This window comes from Stegodyphus dumicola, chromosome 7, assembly GCF_044657685.1.
Source record: "Stegodyphus dumicola isolate Sdum_Otavi_A_Nest chromosome 7, ASM4465768v1".
NCBI classification, from domain to species: domain Eukaryota; kingdom Metazoa; phylum Arthropoda; class Arachnida; order Araneae; family Eresidae; genus Stegodyphus; species Stegodyphus dumicola.
This window is the reverse complement of record NC_140774.1, coordinates 44,494,577-44,518,025: the sequence shown is the minus strand read 5'-3', so window position 1 is coordinate 44,518,025 and position 23,449 is coordinate 44,494,577. Positions and strand designations below refer to the sequence as shown.

Sequence of the window (23,449 nt, the reverse complement as noted above, 5' to 3'; positions counted from 1 at the left end):
TGCTCCCAATGAAACTGTCGAATTAACGATTGAGTGACACCAGCAGTATGGGGCTGAGCATTGTCATGAAGCAACACAATTCCTTTACTGAGCATTCCTCTTCGTTTGTTTTGAATGGCACGCCTTAGTTTTGTTAAAGTCTCACAATATCATGCCGCATTAATGGTTTCACCTCTGGGAAGAAATTCAGTAAGCAAAACGCCTTTTCTATCCCAGAAGACAGTGCACATGATTTTTTGTGATGACACCGTCACTTTGAACTTTTGTTTTTTCGAAGAATGAGTGTGTCTTTACTCCATCGATTCTGGTGTGAAATGACACACCCAAGTTTCATCACCTGTCACAATTTGCTTTAAAAAGGTTTCTCCCTCATCACTGTACCGCGTGAGAAATGTCAGGGCACTACCAAGTCGCTTTGTTTTGTGAACATCAGTGAGTATTTTTGGAACCCATCAGGAACACAGTTTGCGATAATTCAAGCGGTCAGACACAATTTCGAACAAAACAGTACGTGAAATTTGTGGAAATGCTTCTGAAAGAGTTCTCATTGTGAAGCGTCTGTTCTCATGAATTGCTTCATCAACTTTCCTTACCAAATCATCGGTGACAACAGAAGGCCGACCACTCCGAACCTCGGCGTGGACATTTGTTCGACCTGCATTAAACATTCTTACCCACTTTCTCACCATTCCATCACTTATCGCGTATTCACCGTAAACTTCTGTCGCTTGACGATAAATTTTGGCTGGTTTAACATTCCTCGCATTCAAAAATTTAATCACGGCACGAATCTCACAGTCAGCTGTAGAACTAATTGTCTTAAACATTTTGAATGTGCACAGCAAACTGAAAACACAACATAGAGCAACCAAAATGGTGACAATTGAAAGTTAGTGAACAAGAAAGACTAGTGCGCATGCACGGGATGCCTACCACAGCGCTAGAATGAAACGGTACTTAGTTTCCGAATACGCTACGTACGAAGAGTGAGAAAAAAATTTTAAAATCAACTGACATTTGACAATTGCCATTTCGACCATAGACTATTGTGTTTTTGGTCTCTTGAAAAGTACAACCACTATGATCGATGGACTCTAGAAGGTAATGCAGAGGAATGGAAATCAATACCTTGGAAATTTTATAAAAAACCCTTCTATCTTGGAAATCACAATGCAGACTTATAGTCTAGAAAAAAGGCTATCATATAGAACATTTAAAAAAAAAGCTCTTTACATTTTAAACATTAATTAAATGATTCCAAAATCATTTTTAAAATGCATTAATTGATACTACTGATTATTAGTTGTATCAGTTGATAAACAGCCAATTTGAAAAAAAAAAAAAAAAAAAAAAAAAGCAGCAGCTCCATACATATACAGTTACTATAAAATTGCATTAGTAGTTTTTTTAATCTTTAATATACTATATTTTTCATGAATTACTAATACAGTACAAAGTCTGTAATCCGGACATCAAAGCTACAAAATTTATGCGCATGCATATGTGTTTACGAGTGCGCATAATGCGTTTACGCATGAGCATTTAATGTATAACAGACGGTATAAGCTAGGCTAAAATTATCTAAGGCAGTTAATGTTGCATATTGCACTGTTCCTTAATCTTCTAACTGGATCTGGCTTATTATTTTTTGCAGACCTGTTAGAACAATTTTATAAAAATTAAGCTTGAACTTTTGATTATGTCAAAAAGAGTTTCCAATTTTGGAGCTGCCAAAGGACCTACAAAGTGAAAGCATGTTTCGATGTCCATTAAACAAAAAGTGGAATTGCTGCAAAAAATGGATAAAGGACAATCTGTCTTAAAATTATGCGAGACGTATGGCATTGGAAAGTCCACTATATATGACACAAGAAAAAGGAACTTTTTGAATTTTTTGGTGGAAGCATCTTAAACAACTTACATTGAAAGAAATGTTTAATAAACAAATAAATATTAAGCTTTTTTTTTTTTTTTTTTTTTTTTGTAAATTTTGATACTCTTTAGATCATAATTGTTCTTTATTTCATAAATTACGATTTCATATTTTTAATTGTATAATTTCTGCATGCTATCTTACCAGATTTAAATTGATGATCTATAATCCAGAAAAGCCCCTAATCCAGAATCACCAAAAACCTGATGAGTCCGGATTACGAACTTCGTACTGTAGTACTTTATAAAAGAGATTAATCAAATGATGAAGACCTTGATAGTTAACTAAATTAATTTAAAATTTTATTAACAATTGTATGTAGCATTAATTATCTACTCATTTTCAGTTTCTAAATACTTAAGTTTCCGTCTTGCATTTTTCAGTAAAAATTTATTAATTAAATAAAAAATATGAAATGTAGATATAAAAATATTCCTCCTCCCTGCTTGCACTCTCAGATGAATTATGTAAACATGCATTTAAAAACTTTAAAAACTTGAAAAAAGAAAAAAAGTCTTTGATGTTATTGTCATGTGATGATTTGTAGCTACTCTATTTATATACCCCAATATTTTCTTTGACCATGTTTTAAAAGTGCAAAATTTTTAGACCACTTTATTTTCCATGATGACGTTTCGATGCTTTAGAATCGCAATATTCCCCCTCGCTTTCTTTCTCTCCTTGCCTTGTTTTCTCCATGATGTTTCCGTCAGCAATTTCTTTGCCGTGCTGCTTTAGAATGTAACTACTCATATTTATGCTTAGCTTTATGTAATATCATTTAATTTTTGCCAAGACAAAATTTTCAAAGAGACTATTTTCTACTACATAATATTACAAACAAAAATACTTGCTTTCAAGCATTAAAATATTACATAAAAAGGAGCAATAATTGTATTACAACTTATTTAAAATTAATAGCAGTAGATAATTATAAGATGACACATTTTCTTGAATAGCTTATAAAGATTTTCTGCACATTATGCATGAAAGAATCAGTGCTTAAGATAGATTCTAAGAAGCCAATAATACTTGGGAATGACAAGATTAAAGGAGGCTTTATGAAAACTGAAGCCTTCAAAAGTTTAATTTACTAATAAAGAATTTTTCTGGATTAATTAAGCATAACTAAAGTTAAAAGAACAGTAATAAAACCAAAAACAATTACCAAAGAAATATCAATTAATTTCTTCTTGATTATGGATATTTTGATGTGAGATTTTCTACAAAATCAATTATGATGGCATATGGATACTAGAATCTTCTATGAAACCAAGGTTTAAGTTTCCCTAATTTTAAAACTTTAATTTACTCAAATTTACAAACAGCAAAAAGAATTTGACTGTTATGATAGAAATATCAAAATAGCATTAAAAACTGAAGTAAAAAAAGTCCGTCAAAGGTTTATAGATTATATATTGAATGATGATTAACATTGTATATCAACATTAGTATGATTAATATGTTGAAATTATAGTAATTTATTAAGTTTAACTTGATGTATGATACTAATAATGTTTTCTTTTCTGAATCTAAAGGGGAAAAAACTGAAAGGTTTCATATTTTAAATTACGTCCAAAGGGGTGTTTTTTAAACATTTTATGTGTTACCTTTATATATTAAATATCATGTTCTTTGCACTTAAACCATAAAATTCAGTTTAATAGCAATGTTGCAAAATAATTTTAAAATGAGCCTTTCTTTAGAATTTCCGATACACAGTTCCGCGTGCTAGAGATAAAAAAGGTCCCCTTCCCTGGTAGAGTGTTGCCATTGCTCACTTTTAAATCGTTGAGTTTGTTACTCAAAAATTCGTTAAAGTTTTACAAAATATGAAATCGATAATAAAACAAATTCCAAATTTGGTCTTCTACATGCCCATATTCATAGAAGGATTACGTTATTCAAAATTCAATGGCTCTATGTACCATTGTTTTATCACAATGCAAGAAATATACATACATTTATGCAGATTTTTTTATTATTTAATTTCTTCAAATATAATGCAGGATTCTAACATTTGGTGGCAAGAGTTCAAAAAGTGATTCACCATTTGTAGTGATTCACTGCAAAATTGCATAACGAAAACAATAGTCCTTCAGGATCAAAGCCCCTTTAGACTAAAAAAAAAAAGATTCATAGAGCAGCAGATCATATACAATTCCAATATATTCCTTAAAAACTTCTATGAATACATTTTATATAAACCTACAAAAGTTCATTATTCATCAGATGCTTACTGCCATTTAAAACACACTTGAAAAAAAAGTAAAATATCTGTCAATATCAATAATAAAATTAATTTCATGGAGGACAGTCTACCCATAATTTTTAAGCTATATATATTTTATTTGTAAAAGAAATAAAGTCTACTCACAATTTTAATTGTATATACATGTACTATCATGGAAAACCTAAGCAGAGACAGTAGTAGATAATCACAAAATTGGAGAAAGGGCTTGTAAGAGCACAATGAACACTTTGTTTAGCAGCAAAGTGATTCATATTCAAATAGCAGAAATACAATATCACAGGTCACACAAGAGCATGCTAATTAAAAGTCTGTAGCAGGCAGGTAAAGCTCATCAGAATAAGCCACGAAAGGAGTTATCAGAGATGTTCACAGCAGAGTCCAAGCGAATTATAAGTGTAACATGATTAAGAGAAACCATCTGAATAACTTCATACATGGAAGAATGATCAATAAGTTTGAAAAGGGGTGTAATATGCTAAGACAGGCGAAACACTTGGGATCTACCCTACCACAGTGTCTTTTCACATACTTTGATAGCCTTCCAAAACACTAACAGAGCAGCAAGTATGGTTAATGGGTGTTGGGAAAACATTGCTAGTGGATAACCAGTATATCATGTTGCATATAAATAGAAACCTATATCAATAGCAGACAACATTTCTCAGCAAAGCTAGAATAGCTAGAAAACTACTATTTGATTTTGACCAAAAGGCTGTGAAGTGATATATAATTTTAGAGGATATCAAGTGCTGAGTTTCACTGTGCCAGATGACCTTTTTAAAAAAAATGACTTTTTCATCCACTGTCTCGAATGCTGCATCTCCATGACAATAACAGCTGCCATTGGTAGAATCATTTAGACCAGGGATTCCCAACCTTTTACTAGCACTGACCCCTTTGAAAAGAATGTCTTTCTTCCTTGATCCCTTATATTTTTCTCTATAACATAGATCATACAATATAATCGTAATGGTGAACGAGGAAGCAAAAGTTAGCTTGTTGTATTCTTGTTAAATGTAAAGGGTACATTTCCCTTTTGATGAAATATATGTGCTTTGAACAAGATTTCTGTTAAGAAGTTTCAATGGCTAAAAAACAGGTGCAAGGTTCTGCTGTGGTGCATCAGTCTTGCTTTCTTCATATTTCTTTATTGTGGTTCTGAGTTTTACGTTTTTGTATTGCACTTGATGATTAAAAAAATTTACGTGTTATAAAAATATTACTGATTTTAGAAATATATTAAATAATTTTTGTGTTAATTTCTCCTTATATTTAGTTTTTATGATTTCTTACATAATATATGATACAGTTTTATGTCAATAAACAACTAATTATCAATTTTATCAATAATTTTCGTAATCAATAAAATTTTGACTATGCCCATACAGACAATATATATTCGGTTATCGAACTTTTTGATCATCATCGACTCCCAGTGAGTCTATACTAACCTCAATGGGAATCCCTGATTTAGGTCATTACAAAAAATTGAATGGATGAAACATCACTGGAGTTACTACATCTTTACAGATGATATTCGTTTCAGTGTCATAAACAATTCTACATACCAGCTGATAAGGAAAGAGGCAGTAACAAAGTAACATCAGGGAAAGAAACTAAGATTTTGAATGGTTGCCTGGGGAGCATTATGCTGAATGGCCACAATAACCTCCACACCTTGGGTGGATACACTGATAACAGAGACTGCCATTTCCATAAAATGATCCTTCTCCAGCTTCATCCATTGTTAAGTGCTGTTGGCTCAGATTTTGTTTTTTGGATGAAAGCACTAAAACACATCAGGGTCAGAGATAATCATTTATACTAATGCAATCTTTTTATAAAGCCTTTTTCTGTTTGATTCCATATGATATATATAATATGAATTCTTTAACTAATTTGTTTTCCTTCATCCTCTGAGCCCAAAATATTATCTGTATTCTAATTTTCATGTCACCCACATGACTTTTTTGCAGAGTTATGGAAAGAAAATCTACCAATGACTAAGTTTGGCACACTATCATAGGTCTTAAATATAAAAAAATTAATATGATATTTTAATGAATTCATAATCATATTCTTTACTCTGATGTAAAACAAAATAATAAAGAAATTTCAGTACTTAAATGTAATTAATCAGAATTAATAGACCACAATCATATTAAATGAGAAACAATGCAATTTTTAATATTGTGTCTAATTATTACGCTTTGCTAATGTGTAAAAAATGCCATAATTTTGTAGAATAACCTGAATATTATCTCCTAAAATGAATAACTGAAAGCTATATTTAAAACTATATGCTTCAATAAAATTACAAAAATACATATATATATGTAATATTATAAGATAAAAAAAAAACTACAAACTACTTAAACATACAGTCGTAATTACGCGAAACTAAGGAATCTGGAGGATAACGAAATGCAAATATCCAGTCTTCTTCCACCTTCAGAATTCTGCCAGTAATACGAGCATAGTATTCATAGTTCTCTCTTCCAAATAAGTTACTAACACCAAAATTATCTATAAGGAACTTCATAATTCGTGTTGCCACCTAGAATTAAAGATTATTATTATTATTTTCTCTTTAAATTAGCATGATTTTTTTTAAGAGCAAATACTTATTCACAGCTATTCTAGAAACAATTTCCAGTTATGCAAATATATACATTTATTATACCCACTCACAAAATAAAATTCTAGCACACAAATTGGACAGGCGCTTAGCACAGCAAAGTGAATTCAATTTAAGTAATCATTGTTAATTTCATTAAACTGAATCAAATTATATAGCAATAATTCTTTTCATGGAATAGTCCAGGATAACATCACTCCCAGACGTTTCCCATTTTATAATATCTATCTTATTTAATACATTCATGCTGATTAACAAATTAGACTTGTGGTGCATTACTGGAGCCAAAATGTACAGGAATGAGATAAGACCGATTGTGTTACTAAAGCCAAAATGTACAAACAACAATATAAGACTCAATCATGCTTTTCAAACCCTTTACATGCATTAGCTAGTTTCAATTATGCCGAGTGCTTTGCAATTGATTTAAGACTATTATTTCATATTATTATGAAATAATTTAGAGTTTAAATAAAGGCTAGTATAAAAATAATTATGAAGAGGCTAGACAGTGATAATTTAATTTATACCTTAGAAGACACTCAAAGGGATATCATATAATATATTTTTACTTACAAGATACAGCACCTTCCAATATATGTATATTAAACTTCAAAATGCCAAGTAAATCAAAGGCCAATTCCAGTAATCTTTGATTAGATGTAACAGAGCAAGTTTTACTGTTTCATGTACGGAATATTCCACCAAATGGAATTAATTTACAGAAAATATACCATTATGCCTTTTGTTGCCATGAATTCTCACACTTCCCAAGGTACAGTTTGCTGCAAAAATTCTGCAACACCTCTTGAAAACATGGATTCTGAGTATATAATCATACTTTCAAAATTAATTTCAATTCCAAATTTAATAAATTACACACGATTTTGAAGGTAATTTTAAGCAGAATTCAAAACTTCTCCTTTTAAAAAGTTATAAATGAAAGCACAACTAGTTATTACTTTAAAAAAAAAAAAAAAAAAAAAAACATTTCTAATTATTTTTTTTATTTTTTATTAGCCACTTTTCTGATGGCCAAAATTTTGCTTATGAAAGAATGGTTATTGCTTGCTTTGTTCCCGATGTAGAAAACTCCCTGTTGCAAATTTGAATTTCTTTTACATTAGTTCAAAGAATGTTATTTGCAAAGTAATTATGTGTGCTAATTACTGCACTGCAGAAGGAAGGATTATTTTGCCATTAATTCGATACAAAATCAGGCTGTCATCTTACAACAATTAATAGCAATTTCAATTTAACCAAAAGTTTGGAAATCAGCCCAAAGTGAGATGACAAAGGAAAAGTATAATACAAAATGATCCATTTGCTTTTAAAAAATTATTTTGATAGTTATGAAAACTGGAGGCATAAGTACCAGATAAGCTTTCAATTAATGCTCCAAGTGGAATATAAATCAGGGATTATGAAAATGGCTTACCAGGCCACAAGACTATGCAGAAATCTTTGCTTTATAAAAAAACAGAGGCTTCAGTGACAACAAAGGTCACATGACCATGTAGGACAGACTATGGATAATGGCATAAAGTTATTCAGAGTGAAGAAACAAACATTCTTTGACATTCCATAATAAAACCACATTTATATGATCTGTATGACCAAGGGGAATAATGAAAGAAACAGCTCTAGAGCAGCAATAAAACATCCTACTGCAAATGAAGCATGGGGTTACATCTTAAGTCATAAGAAGGCTAAATATGCACACAGAAAACACTGAAGGGAAAATAATCATACTGTAGAAAGGAAAATCAATGCCACCCAATATACGAGGATTGGAACTTTAATAGTGGCAACTATTTATTTACAAGGAATACAAAAGTGATTCATGTCACCATGTTTTACAGTCCTTCAATATAGTCGCCAGCATTGTGTACAACCCGTTTCCAACAATGTGGAAGTCGCAGGATACCTGTAGCAGCACCTGTTTTGTTGATAGTTTGAATGGACCGGTCTACTGCCACAAGAATCTCAGGAACAGTTTAGAAGCGAGTGCCACGAAGTGGTTCCTTCATCTTAGAAATTAAGTCATAGTCACAAGGGCTTAGATCTGGGGAGTATGGTGGATGGTAAAGCACTTCCCAGCCCCATCGCTTGAACAAATCGGTCACAGCTTGTGCTGCATGCAGCCGAGCATTGTCATGCAAAATGAAAGAAGCATTCTGCAGAAAGTGTCGCTGTTTTTTTCTCAAAGCTGGTCGAAGATTGTGCTCCAAAAATGAGCAGTAATACTGCGCAGTGACGGTCTGATGTGGGGGAACGGTATGCGTTAGGATGACACCATCACAGTCGTACACGAGAATCACCATAACTTTCACATTGCTGGGGTTCTGACGAAGTTTCGAAGGTCGTGGTGACCCGTGATGACGCCATTCGTTTGATTGGCGTTTCAGTTCTGGCTGGTTCGATCGGGCCCAAGTCTTATCCAGCGTAATGATACGGCGTAAAAAAGCATCTCCTTTGCGCTCATAGCGCTCCAGGTGGGTTCGGGCAGCATCGTATCGTAGCCATTTCTGCATTTCCGTCAATTGATGTGAAACCCATCGTGAAGCAATTTTTCTCATGGACAGGCGTTCCTTCAGAATGTGCAGCACAGTCGTATGCGCTAATCCTGTTTGTTCGGCCAGCCGACGAATCGTTTGGCGGCAATCACTGTCCATTAGTGCGGCAACAGCTTGCACGTCTGCATCGCTGACAATCGGACGACCTGGCCGCAGCATGTCTGCCACGTTTTGGCGTCCTTCATTGAATGCTTTCACCCATCTTGCTGCACTTCTGTAAGGCAATGCAAATTCCCCGCAAGCCTCTTGAAGCCCTTGATGACACTGTCATGCTGTACGACCGCTGGCACATTCAATTTTTATCCAACATCGTTGTTCTTGTTTTGAAAACATCCTGACAACACTTACTTTAGACTGCGAGCTAAGACAAGGATTCGTTCTGCGCATCACTCCGCATGCACGTGATGTAGGCAGGACGAGTCTTTTTGCTGAGAGGTAAGGTAGGTATGTAGTTTATGTGTGGTATACGCGATATTCTTTGGTTTTGTTGCGTAGCGTTTTTTCAGCTGTGTTGCCTTTATTAAAGTTCTAACCCTCATATTAATGAAGACAGACAATTTTTTTTAAAAAATGAATTCAAAAACTGCAATGATATGCACAACTGCAGGATCACAATTCAAAAGAAAAACGTTTGAATGATACTGAAACAGTAAGTAAATTTAAAGAAGCCAAGCTATGAAGTAGAATTAAATGAAGGTGTAATCTCATACTGGTATCATCCAATTTCAAAGCATGACCTTCACAAATATGCAAGTAGTATGCCCAAATGATGTACAACAATGAATGTTTTCTAATTATATATCAATAATCCTAGATAATTTGGCTTATTTAAAAGTCCATTGGCTAATATAAAATGTTTCATAGTTTGTAATTTTACCCTAACCTTTTGTTTGGTTTTTTTTCTTTCCGTGTTTTTAGTGTTAAAGCATGCTCTTTCAATGTGCCCGATTTTCTTACAAAATCTGCAGATACTTATCTTAAATTTATAAGAATTTCTATCACGATCAGTCCCCATATACTGCGAACATCTTTTACTTCTAGACCTTCTACCTGAAAAGTTTTGTTTTTCAAAATTTTGTTTTTGAGTGACTGACTTAGATTTACCTTTATTCCTCGCACTAAACTCCTTAATTTCTACTGATTTCCCAATTATTTCGTTTGCACCTTTTAATGCTATTTCTATTGCCAAAGCTATTTCTAAAGTGCCATCTAAACTTATATTATCCTGCTCCAAAATTATATCTGTGATAGCTCTATCCCTTAGACCAGAGGTGGGCAAAAGGTGGCCCGCGGGCCAGATCCGGCCCGTTGAAAAATTCTGCATGCAATTTTTTAAATCTCTTATATGCCGCAACATCCTCTTAAAATATATCTTATTTAATCTCTTATATATGTCTTATTTCTTAATAATATATATATATTATTTTATTGTAATAATTAAATTATTTATTTGTAGGCCTTTGTAAAATGAGTCAATCTAAAAAAAGAAAAGTTGATTTGGAGTGCAGAAATTTCAATGAAGCATGGATGGTAAAATACTTTTTTACAAACATTGATAAGAAAGCAATTTGTTTAATTTGCCAGGAAACAATTGCTGTTTTCAAGGAATAAAATTTAAACAGGCATTTTAAATCAAAACATCCAAAATATGCATCACTTTCTTTAAAAGAACTTCAAAGTGCAGCAGAAAACATGACAAAAAACTTGAATAAGCAACAAAATATTTGTACCAAACAAAGTAATATTGAGAAATCTACCACAAAAGCAAGTTATGCTGTTGCACACAATTACTAAGTTCTGTAAACCTTTTACTGAAGCAGACTTTGTTAAACAACGCACGATACAAGTGTTGGAGATATGTTGTCCTGAAAAGAAACATTTTTGAAAACGTAAGCCTTTCGAAAACAATAGTACGATGGATCGAAAATATTGCAGAAAATTTACTTGACCAGCTAAGAAAAACAATTGCTGATTTTACATATTGTTCTCTGGCTTTAGATGAGTCCTGCGATATTACTGACACAAGTCAATTATTAATATTTATCCGAGGCATTAACAAGAAATGTGAAATTAGCGAGGACCTTCTTAGTGTGCATCCAATGAAAGATACAATTACTGGTGAAGACTTCTTTATCGCTGTTGAAGAGTGTTTATTTAAAGTAAATTTAACTTGGAACAAAATAGTAAGCATCACTACGGATGGCTGTCCTAGTTTAACAGGGACAAATGTGGGTTTACTAAAACGAATTAGCTACAAAGTAAAAGAGTTGCAGCCAGAGCAGGATACAGTATTTTTACACTGCATTATTCATTAAGAAGTGTTATGTAGAAAAGTCTTGAAATTGAATCACATCGTTACTGTTGTGACAAAAGTTGTGAATTATATCCTTGGACGTGCCTTAAATTATCAACAGTTTGTTGAATTTTTGAAAGAAATTGAAAGTGACTTTTACGAAATTTCTTATTACACTGAAGTGCAATGGCTTAGCATCGGTAAAGTTTTGGACAGGTTTCAATATTTACTTGACAAAATAGTGTCCTTCTTGTCGATAAAAAAAAAAACTACATGATTTTCCTGAATTGCAAAATGAGGTATGGCTAAATGATTTCTCATTTGCAGTAGATATTGTAAAATATTTGAATGAACTAAATATAAATCTACAAGGGAAAAACCAATTCACTTTCAATATGCACTCAAACGTTTATGATAAAACTAAATTTATTTGCTAAAAACTTTAATAAGAAATTACTAAATCATTTCCCTTCATTGCAATCACAATGAGAATCATTGAATAATACCGATTTTCTTAAATATAGTGCAATAACACAAGACCTGCATTCTGAATTCCAAAGAAGATTTCAAGATTTCAAAGCTATTGAAAAACCTTTATCATTAATTAGTCAACCTTTCAATTTTGACGTGCAAGAAGCTCCCATTGAAATTCAACTAGAACTAATTAACTTACAGTCAAACAATTTACTAAAAGAAAATTTTCACTCCAACGAGTTGAGTGTTTTCTACGGTGCTTTGAATACAGAACATTTCAAACATTTTTTTAACTATGTTCAAAAATACCTAGTTTTATTTGGTTCAATATATATTTGTGAAAGAACTTTTTTGTAAATGATTTACACGAAAAATAAATATCGATCACAAATTACTGACGAAAATCTACACTCGGTATTAAGGATGGCTACAAGTGATTTAGATCCAAATTTTGAAGAAATAATATCAAATGAACATTCCAGATTTCACGTTTCGCATTAACTAAAACTATTCCATTTTAACGTTTGATGTTTGTCTTTTCTTTTTATAATTCTATTTACTATTATATTTACAAAATGTAATTTAAATATAAAAATGTAATAACTATGATCAAAATAAAATAATTTGTATCGTTAAGATATAAATAAATAAATATAAAAATAAAATCTTTCATTGACTGATTTATTTACCGTAATTTCCCGAAGAAAGGCCGCATCAGCGTAAAATGCCGCACTCGAGAAAAATGGCGGGAAAAAAATTAAAATTACACAGAAACGCCACAATAGATTTAATTGTGCGCGACATCGTAGTGGGCCGTATAGATGCAAAAACTCAACCTAAGTCCAGATATATGACATACCAGTTAAGAAAAATGTATGAAATGAAACCATAACTCAAAAATAAATTAAAGGTAAGAAATGTGGAAAATACTTCACGTATATACTTATATTTACCCACTAAAGAAGTCCATATTTGTAACACTCAGACTATATGAAAAAAAATGTTGCAACAACGAAATATTAAATTTGGATGACAAAAGGAAATTTTAAATTTTACTTATGAATTACAGCAAACTATACATCATATGAAGCCATCAAAATCTGATTCTTCACTATCTGAATTAAAAAGATTTAGTAAATCCTGATCTAAGTCTTCCAGATCGTCGCATTCATCCTCTTGGTTTACAGTCTCTTTATCTAAGCATATAATTTCAGCTTCTTTGATTGCTATTATTGACGTTGTTTCTACCAATTTCCACGCACTTCCTGCCCGCTTTGCAATTTCTTCATAAGATGCTCCATGCGTTTCACCGCTTTTGGTTGTATGCAATCCTTTACTCATCCAACACTCCCACCGCTTTCGGACTTCAGCTTTGAAGGATTTATTACCTGACAAATCTAACAGTTGTAAGATTTTTGTCAAACCACCAGGAATTACTGCTTCGGTCGTAGACAATTTTTGACATCTGGTTTTCACTGAATCAAAGAAATGAGCATGCATGGAATCCATTATCAAGAACCCCTTTGGTTGGAAAAAAGAACCCATACGACACTGCCAAACTTTTTGTAGCCACTCATGCATGATTGTTTCGCACATCTAGCCGCTCTCGTTTGCACAAATAATTACGTCATTAGGAAAATCTCCCTTCGGAATAGTCTTTCGAATAAAAATGATCATAAGCTTTAGCTTGTCACCGTTTGCGGCACAAGCTAATACACATGTAAATGACGTTCTTTCATGCCCCGTCATAAACACAGATACAGTTTTTGCACCAGTTTCATCAACAGTTCTGTTTGCGGGAGAGTCGAAAGCTAACGGCATTTCATCCATATTTATTATCTGTGACCGAAGAAGTTTTTTTTTGTCAATAATAGCTGTCGCATATTTTAGAAAAGATGACTTTTTATCCTGCCAGTCCATTGGTAATTGTTGCCCGAATGTTGTTCTAGTATGCACAGAAATATTTTTTCTTTTCATAAATCTGCTACACCTCCTTTGAAATCATTTATGTTCATTCGTTTTGCTATAAATTTTGCTTGTAAGTGAATTTTTACAGTCAAAATTGCCATTCCATTTCCTCGTTGCTCCTTTATCCAGTTTGCAAGGTCGACCTCTAGATTTGGCCACCTTACAGTACCACTTCTTTTGGCTCGTTTCTTTTGTGGCATATTTTTAAGAAGTTCTTTTCAGTTCTCCAACGTCGAATACATCTGTCGTCCACTTCAAAATCTTAAGCTGCTGCTCGATTTCCAATTTGTTCAGCACGTGAAATTACATTAAGCTTAAAACTAGCAGTAAAGCTTCTGTGCCGTTTAGGGACATTTTCAAAAATTTTCCGCTCCTTTCTCACTTAAAAAATATTCAAAAAGTACTTGTACCCAAACTGATGGGATCTGTATCTGGCAGAATGCCGAGAAAAATCCATTCATGCTGAAGGGGAAATACGTCAGAGTTCGTTATTGCGAGGCAGGTGGAGTCGTGTCCGCCTTTGAAAAAAATTGCAGAAAAGGCAGGGGTGGGGAGAGGCTGGGTCCTGGAAGATTTATCGAATGGCAGAGGAGAGAGGCTATTCAAACTGATGAGAATGTTGATTTGAAAAGGGGAAGAATGTTATTGTTCTGAGATCTCGTTTAGGGTGAATAAGGCATGTAGGTCCGTTCAAGGGAAAGAATGTAAACAAAATAACGTTCGCAAAAAGCAACTGAGTGGTCTTTTGTGTGGGAACAGCACCAGTCTATGCACAATGACAAGGCCATCCAAACTATGTACAAAGACCATCATAGGAAATATTTTATTTTTAGTACACCTAAACGCCGCACCCGCTGAAAATTTAAGTTTTAAACATGTAAACGCCGCGGCGTTTCTTACGGAAATTACGATAATGTTCCGTCTTTTTGGTAGATAGGTGGCGCTCTTGATGCTCGCCGATGAAAAATATAGCACTTGACGCTTGAACATGAAGAATGACGCATGTCATATTTATTTGATGCTTGATTATGTTTCATGGCCGCTATAGGCGGAAGCAATATAAGTAATATAAGTTTATCGTTAATAAATGTTATTTCTATGTTCTGTGAAATCTTGGAAGTTTTTGATTTGAAATTCTAATGCTCTCCCAACCTTGACTCCTGAAACGAAACGATCTTTGAAATTATGACTCATGAAGAGAGACACCATACATTTTATTGGGGTCTGAAACCCGCGGAAAGGGGAATTACCTCTTGAAAGGTAAGAAATTTGATTTATTTGTTCTTGGTATCGATCTTTGAAAATGAAACATAATGGATGATTTAGCAAAAGAGAAAAAGAAACGTGCTATTGTACGTAGTAAAGTTACTACACTTCTAAATAAACTTGAGAAATTATTATCGGAAGAATTAAATAAAGAACATCTAGAAGATCTAAATTCATCATATGAATTGTTAATTGAATACCATGATAAACTTAAAACTCTTGACTCAAAGATCGATGCTCTCATAATTGATGAAAAAGAATATGATAACGAACTACTTGTATGTGAAGAGTATGATGAAAAAATTATAACGTTTAAAGCTAAGATTGTTAGTAAAGTAAAGAAAATTAACAGTAATGAAGTTGTTGAAAGAAGTATAATTACAACTAGTAATGGTATTAGTAGTACTCTGAATGGTAATAATGTTGTTACAAGTAGTGCTTCAGTAAAGTTACCTAAATTAAATATTGAAAAATTTGCTGGTGATCCCAGTAAATGGCTCGAATTCTTTAATTCGTATGATAATGCTATTCATTCTAATCCAAGTTTATCTAAAATAGATAAGTTTACATATTTGAAAAGTTTATTATCTGGTTCAGCATATAAGCATATAATTGTGTTTCTGGTTATGCTTTATCTGAAGAAAATTATGATCTATGCATTAAAAGTTTAGAAGAGAGGTTTGGTCGTAAAGATGTTATTATATCAAAATTCATGCAGATGTTGTTACAGTTAGAACCAGTTAAAAGTTCTTCAAATGTTTCTGGGTTAAGAAAGCTCTATGATCAGTTACAAATCTGCGTTAGAAATTTAAGTAGTTTAGATGTTACTAGCGGTTCATACGGACAGTTATTGAACCCAATAATTCTTAAATTGTTACCTGAAGATTTAGCTCTTGAATTCCATAGAAAAAGAACATCTAACCAAAATATAGAAGTAAGTGAATTAATAGAGTTCATTAAAATCGAAACTGAATGCCGAGAAGCAAGTATTTTGATTAATAGCTCAAAAGGTAATAAATACACAGGGGTTAATCCTAAACAAGGGTTCAAAAATTATAAAGTCAAATCACAAGCTTCTGCTTTTAACACATCGGTAAAAATGTTTTGCATATTCTGCAAATCAAACGAACATACATCTGCCGGATGTTTGAAATTTTCCGACGAACAAAAACGAAACAAATTGAAACATGAAGGTCGCTGTTACAGATGCTTTCTGAGATCACATTTGTCGGTCAAATATACAACCATGCGAAAATTGTAACGAGAAAAATCATAATAAACTTTTCTGCCGTTTGAAATCGAAAGAAATGGAAGATGTTAAATCTGCAGATACGCAAAATAAAACTTTAGTATCTACTTCCCACTGTAACACTCTAAAACCTGAAAATAGTGTGCTTTTACAGACATGTTCTGTTATTGCTCAAAGCAAAAAGATTGATAGTGAAGATAATGAACGAAACTTCATCACCCACAAGTTAGCGCGCGATTTAGAATTGCAAGTCATTAGAAAAGAATTTCTAACAATTTATTCGTTTGGAAATCAGCGCGGTAACTCGCAAGAATTTGATGTATATAGTTTAAAAATAAAAAATAAAAACGATGATCGCTGCCTTGTTGTAGAAGCTATAGGGATAGAATTAATATCATCAATAGAATTCCAGGTGCCATCAACATGTCAAAACATTAAAGAATTTATGACTAAAAAGGGTTTGGAACTTTCGGATACAAGTCCCGTTAATGAGAACATAAATATTCTGCTTGGCGCGGAGCATTTCTGGTACATACAAACAGGAAGTAGTTCAATGATAAATGATGGTTTGTTTATAGTACCAACGATATTTGGATACACAGTGATGGGTAAAGTAAAAAATAATAATACTCGAATTAATGTGTTGTTTTTATCTGCCGTTGAAGGAAACACATTTGATTTGCAGTCATTTTGGAAATTGGATTCGATAGGAATTGAAAATGAAAATAAAACATTTTCGGAAACTGATTTGGATACCATTAAGCATTTTAACGACAGTTTAAAATTTAATAACGGCAGGTACGAAACAAAACTCTTTTGGAAGAACAATAAATCACAACTCGCTGATAATTTTTTCGTTGCTAAACAATGATTTCTATGACTAAAGCATAAATTAAAGAGAAATGATTTCCTATACAATGAATATGATAATATAATTAGAGAACAAGTTGAAAGGGGGATTGTTGAACAATGTAAGTTTGTTGAAAATGAACCTAACTGTTATTATATGCCTCATAGGCCCGTTATACGTGAAGGTAAAGTAACAACAAGAATAAGAATAGTTTATGATGCCTCTTTTAAGTCTGAAGGAGCTAAATCGTTAAATGAATGTTTGATATCAGGCCCTAATTTAAATCCTAACTTGTTGGATATAATTTTAAAATTTCGCGTACATAAAGTTGCATTTTGTGCAGACATAGAGAAGGCTTTTCACCAAATTCAAATTGATAGTGAAGATAGAAATTTTTTAAGGTTCTTGTGGTTTGATCATTCTTACGACAATAGTGACAATAGTTTAGGCTTTAAGGTTTTCCGAATGTGCCGAGTGCCGTTTGGAATGACAACAAGTCCGTTTATTTTGTCCGCCACTATCAAACCTCATATTAAGGGTTATGAAAAGAAATATAGCAAAGCTGTTGACATGTTAAATAAGTTCTTATATGTTGATAATCCATGGAGCAGAGTCCGTTGAAGAAGTTTTCTCATTATCAACTGATGCAGTTAAAATTCTTCAAGACGCCGGTATGAACTTAAGAAAATTTGAATCAAATTCCGTATCTTTAAAAAATCATTGGCAAGATATTGGTTTAATAAGGAAGATAATTTGGATAAGAAAACGTTAAAGGTGCTGGGAATAATTTGGGATTTGGATGAGGACACAATGAAATTAGATGTACAAGAACTTTTACAACCAGTTGACTGGAAACATGTTACAAAGCGAAAGGTATTACAGATTGTGGCAAAAATTTATGACCCAGTTGGATTCATTGCACCCTTTGTTATCAGAATAAAATTCTTATTACAAGAGTTTTGGGAATTGGGTATTGATTGGGACACAATTTTGCCCAGTTATATGAGTGAAAAATTTAAAACTTGGTACTTTGAAATTGAAGTTATTCTCAACTTGTGTATTCCTAGAAAATACATATCAAATGATGAATGTGCAAATTTTGATAAAATAGAGCTTTTTGTCTTTTGTGACGCCAGCCTCAAGGGATATGGAGCCGTTGCATATTTTCGTGATCCTGATTCTTGCTGTACGTCTTTTGTTCTTTCAAAGAGCCGTGTATCCCCACTTAAAAAATTAACCTTGCCTCGTTTAGAACTTATGGGAGCCATTATTGCCGCAGGAATAGTTAAATACTTAAGGAAATTATTTAATATTCAAGAAGATAATATATTTTGTTTTAGTGACTCTAAAATTGTTCTTCACTGGATCAGGGGTACCGCTGATAAATGGAAACCCTTTGTTGCTAATCGTGTACGTGAAATACAAGATGTTGTATCACCTTCGCAATGGAAATACTGTAAGGGAAATGACAATCCGGCTGACATAGTTTCACGTGGATTAAGAGCTTCTGACCTAGTGGGAAATAAACTTTGGTTCAATGGACCAGCGTGGTTAAAAGAGAAAATTTTACCTTCATCAACTTTTGATCCTTTGATTGAGCCTATGGTGGAAGAGGTACAGGTAGAACAGCGTCAAACTACTGTATGTTCTGTTATTAGCCAAGAGGCTGAATTTGAATCGACATCCAGGTTTTCATCGTGGAAAAAATTGAAACGCGTAACTGCATGGTGTTTAAGATTCTGCCACAATATTAAACCTACATCTTTAAAACTCAAGGGTTTTTTTAACAGTTCAAGAATTGGATAAGGCAAGCAATTTGATTTTTAAAATCATGCAAAATTCCGAATTTAGAGAAGAAATTAGACTTTTGAAAGCATGGAAGAAATTGAATCTCAGCAGTAAAATCCTGAAATTAAATCCTTTTCTTGATAGAGAAGAAATCCTTAGAGTCGGTGGTAGACTCTGTAACTTGAATCTTTCAGAAAACACAAAGTATCCAATCATTCTTCCCAAAAGTCACCAAGTTACTGAATTGATAGTCAAACACTTTCACGAAGTGAACCTTCACGGAGGAGCCACATTAACATTATCTGCTCTGTGACAGAAATATTGGATCGTTAATGGCCGAGAAATTGTAAGAAAAATAATTTGGAAATGTATAAAATGTTTTAAAAATCGAACAAGCACATCCAGTCAGATAATGGGTGACCTACCCGCTTCTCGCGTATTGCCGGATAGAACATTTTCGAATACAGGACTAGATTTTGCAGGCCCTTTTTTAATTAAAGCCAGGAAAGGAAGAGGAGGAGCGAGATATAAATGTTACGTTTGCCTTTACATATGCTTCACCACAAAGGCCATTCACCTAGAAGTGGTCAGTGATCTAACAACTGAAGCATTCCTAGCATCTCTGAAAAGATTTGTGTCACGCAGAGGAAAACCCAAGAAAATCTTTTCCGATAGAGGAACCAACTTTGTTGGGGCTGATCGAGAATTAAGAAGATACATAGCTACACTTTCCTCTGAAGAAGCATTTCAAAACTACCTGAGCGGTGAAAATATTCAATGGATCTGTAATCCTCCTGCTGCCCCTCACTTTGGAGGCCTTTGGGAGGCTGGAGTGAAACAAATGAAGATTCACTTAAAGCGAACTATTGGGACCCAGGTTCTGACATACGAAGAATTTCACACCTTAATTACACAAATCGAGGCGTGTTTGAATTCCAGGCCAATAGTTTCCATCTCATCTGACCCTGAAGATTTTAATCCTTTAACACCTGGACATTTCCTAATCGGGACTACATTAACAGCAATCCCTGAACCTGATCTTACAAATAATAAGCTAACCCCTGCTGAAAGATGGAAATTGACACAGCAAATTTTCCAGAGCTTTTGGAAACGTTGGTCTAGAGATTATCTTTCACAATTACAAGAGCGTACCAAATGGTTGAGGGATAAACCAAATTTAGCCCTCAATGACTTAGTCTTGATAAAGGACGAAAATTTGCCTCCGTTAAAGTGGCGACTTGGACGAGTAATTGAACTATATCCTGGTGCTGATGGAAAAGTTCGTGTTGTGAAACTAAAAACTTTATTGGGCGAAATGAAGCATCCTATACATAAACTTTCCTGCTTACCATTGAGTGAATAAGACTCTAAAAAAAAACCATTAACTGTATATTCATAATTTGTGTCTTTATTATTATTACTAATTCAATTGTGTTTCAGATTCAGAGAATGGACCACAATTGTGGATTATGGTAATTTAGCAGTTTCATTATTTTGTTTTCCTTCTAGAGATTGTAAGTATGTTTTATTTGTAAAATTTTGTGCTAAATTTAATGTTGTTATTCAATTTAAATTTGTCATTATGCATTTTTATTTTATATGATATACTGTTGAACTTTTGGAAAACTTGTTTAAATCTAAAATTGAAGATCTTTATAATAATGTTGTAATGAACCAATGTTCATCGGGGCGGAGTATGTTCCGTCTTTTTGGTAGATAGGTGGCGCTCTTGATGCACGCCGATGAAAAATATAGCACTTGACGCTTGAACATGAAGAATGACGCATGTCATATTTATTTGATGCTTGATTATGTTTCATGGCCACTATAGGCGGAAGTAATATAAGTAATATAAGTATATCGTTAATAAATGTTATTTCTTTGTTCTGTGAAATCTTGGAAGTTTTTGATTTGAAATTCTAATGCTCTCCCAACCTTGACTCCTGAAACGAAACGATCTTTGAAATTATGACTCATGAAGAGAGACACCATACAGATAATGACAATTAATTTATTAGAATGGATCATATTTCTTTAAAAATTACGTGACATATTTTACCGGGCACAAATTGTTCGCATATACACCTAAGTAAGACAATTTATTATTACTATTATCTTTTATTAACTGTCAAATTTCTCTGTCCAAATGCTTTAAGTTTTAAAGTTTCAAATAATACTTATAGTGTTTTTGTCAAAAAAATTTTTTGGGCAGGGAAAAAACTCCACTCAAAACATTCGCATGTGCACAGCGTAGGTGGTATAGTCCTCCGGCCCGGGAGACATTTTGAAAATTTCATTTTGGCCCACGCTTAAAAGTATTTGCCCACTTCTGCCTTAGATCAATCACACACACATCCTGCAACATCGTATTCAACATTGCTCTGATCATAAGCACACGGTATGGTAAGTGACCTTAACTCTGCCATATACACACTATTTGTTCCCCCTTCCTCCATGCTGCTTTCGTACATGCCTGCTTGGAATTATAAGTGGCTTAGAATTTAAATGATTTCTCAATGTTGTTTTTAACATATCATAATCTTTATTGGAAGAATTATCAGGAGCCAGCAAGTTCTTTAAAAGACTATACATTTTTTTTCCGGACAAACTGGAAATGAGAACTTTCCCAAGTTTATTGCATGGAACATTTTGTACATGTAAATAACTTTCAAATCTTCCTAAAAATGAATCAAACTGTTCCTCATGTTCATTGTATTTTTCGAACTGAACAGAAAGTTTTGAATTATCAATTGGTGGAGTAATAACTGAAGTAAGTTCCTAACAGAGCTTTATTTTACTGTATTAGCTTAATTACAAGCTGTTCCATGCTTAGTTCCTCTAAAAAAAAAAAAAAAAAAAAAAAAAAAAAAAATTGATTATAAAAGTTTTACCTTAAACAGTCTTCGGGGAATCCCCTAATTCAAATGTACTACATTCGATAGCAGTAAAGCACGCCACGAAAGCACTTCTTTCATTCTTTCAAAATTGGCAATCCTCGTCACCACCTTTTCTTACATCTTTAATGGGTATTTATTACACAAGATACTGCACATATCCGCATGACACTTTATCACATACAAGACACATCATCACACTGTACATAAAAGGTTATAAATACACATGTAAAACTCCAACCACCGACACTTACAGTCTCTCCATATTCACAATCGCTTCGTGTACTACTCGATGTTTCGCGTACGTCAGTTCTAAGTTCTATCACGATGACGTTCTTGGTACACTATCACCCTAACTGCTCCTGCTTACTTAATCTGGCAACTATCACAACTTCCGACTTCGAAGAATCCCCTAATTCAAATGCACTTCTTTCATTCTTTCAAAATTGGCAATCCTCGTCACCACCGTTTGTTACATCTTTAGTGAGTATTTATTACACAAGACACTGTATGTATCCACATAACATATTAGTTTACACAAGACACATCATCACACTGTACATAAAAGGTTATAAATACACATGTACAACTCCAACGACTTAAAGTCTGTCCATGTTCACAATCGCTTCATGCGCTACTCAATGCTTTGCGTACATCAGTTCTAAGTTCGATCATGTTCTTCATACATCACCCCCCTAACTGCTCCTGCTTGCTTAAATTTCTGGCAACTGTTACAACTTGCGACTTCAAACGGCCATGATGATTCAATTAATGTTTTACATTACTGAAATAATCCATGTTCTCCAACTTGTCACTGTATATGACAAGACCAGCAGCTTGGTGGTCTTTATATCCAGTGGTGCTTTGGAAGCGGTATGTTTTTAGTAGCATTAATTTTATAGAATCTTAAATAAATGAAAAATGAGAAAATTTACTACTCCTCTTTTGCTTTCAAACCTAGAACTTCATCAAGAATAAAATGGATGACACACAAGATGTTACTTTGCCAGAGACCATTAGATAGATATATATATATATTTGAAGAATGCTTTCACAAAGGGATAATTTGCTTTGAAAAAGATATTTCCCCTCGAACAAATATGAAGGTTAAACTGATAAACTCACTTTCAATATTTGCTGCATTCAGAAATAAAACTTGTTTACATGAGGAATTCTGAAGCTTCATGTTATAAGCATTTGTTTCATTATCAATATGGCGGATCACTGTTGTGACTCAGTAATTTTCTTTCACACTTTATTTTCATG

At 33.3% G+C, this 23,449-nt stretch overlaps 1 protein-coding gene across 7 annotated transcripts in view; it reads right to left on the bottom strand.

Moving 5' to 3' along the window:
• The window catches only part of RhoGAP71E (Rho GTPase activating protein at 71E), a 164,546-nt gene that overhangs the window by 49,557 nt on the left and 91,540 nt on the right, over window positions 1–23,449 (bottom strand). For 6 of the 7 annotated variants that reach the window (XM_085820141.1, XM_085820147.1, XM_085820146.1 and 3 more), the window contains one exon: window positions 6,570–6,744. In XM_085820141.1, coding sequence (XP_085676267.1) covers window positions 6,570–6,744 — 175 coding nt within the window. The remainder of the gene's footprint in view (window positions 1–6,569; window positions 6,745–23,449) is intronic. The other variant, XM_085820145.1, reaches the window with a different exon arrangement.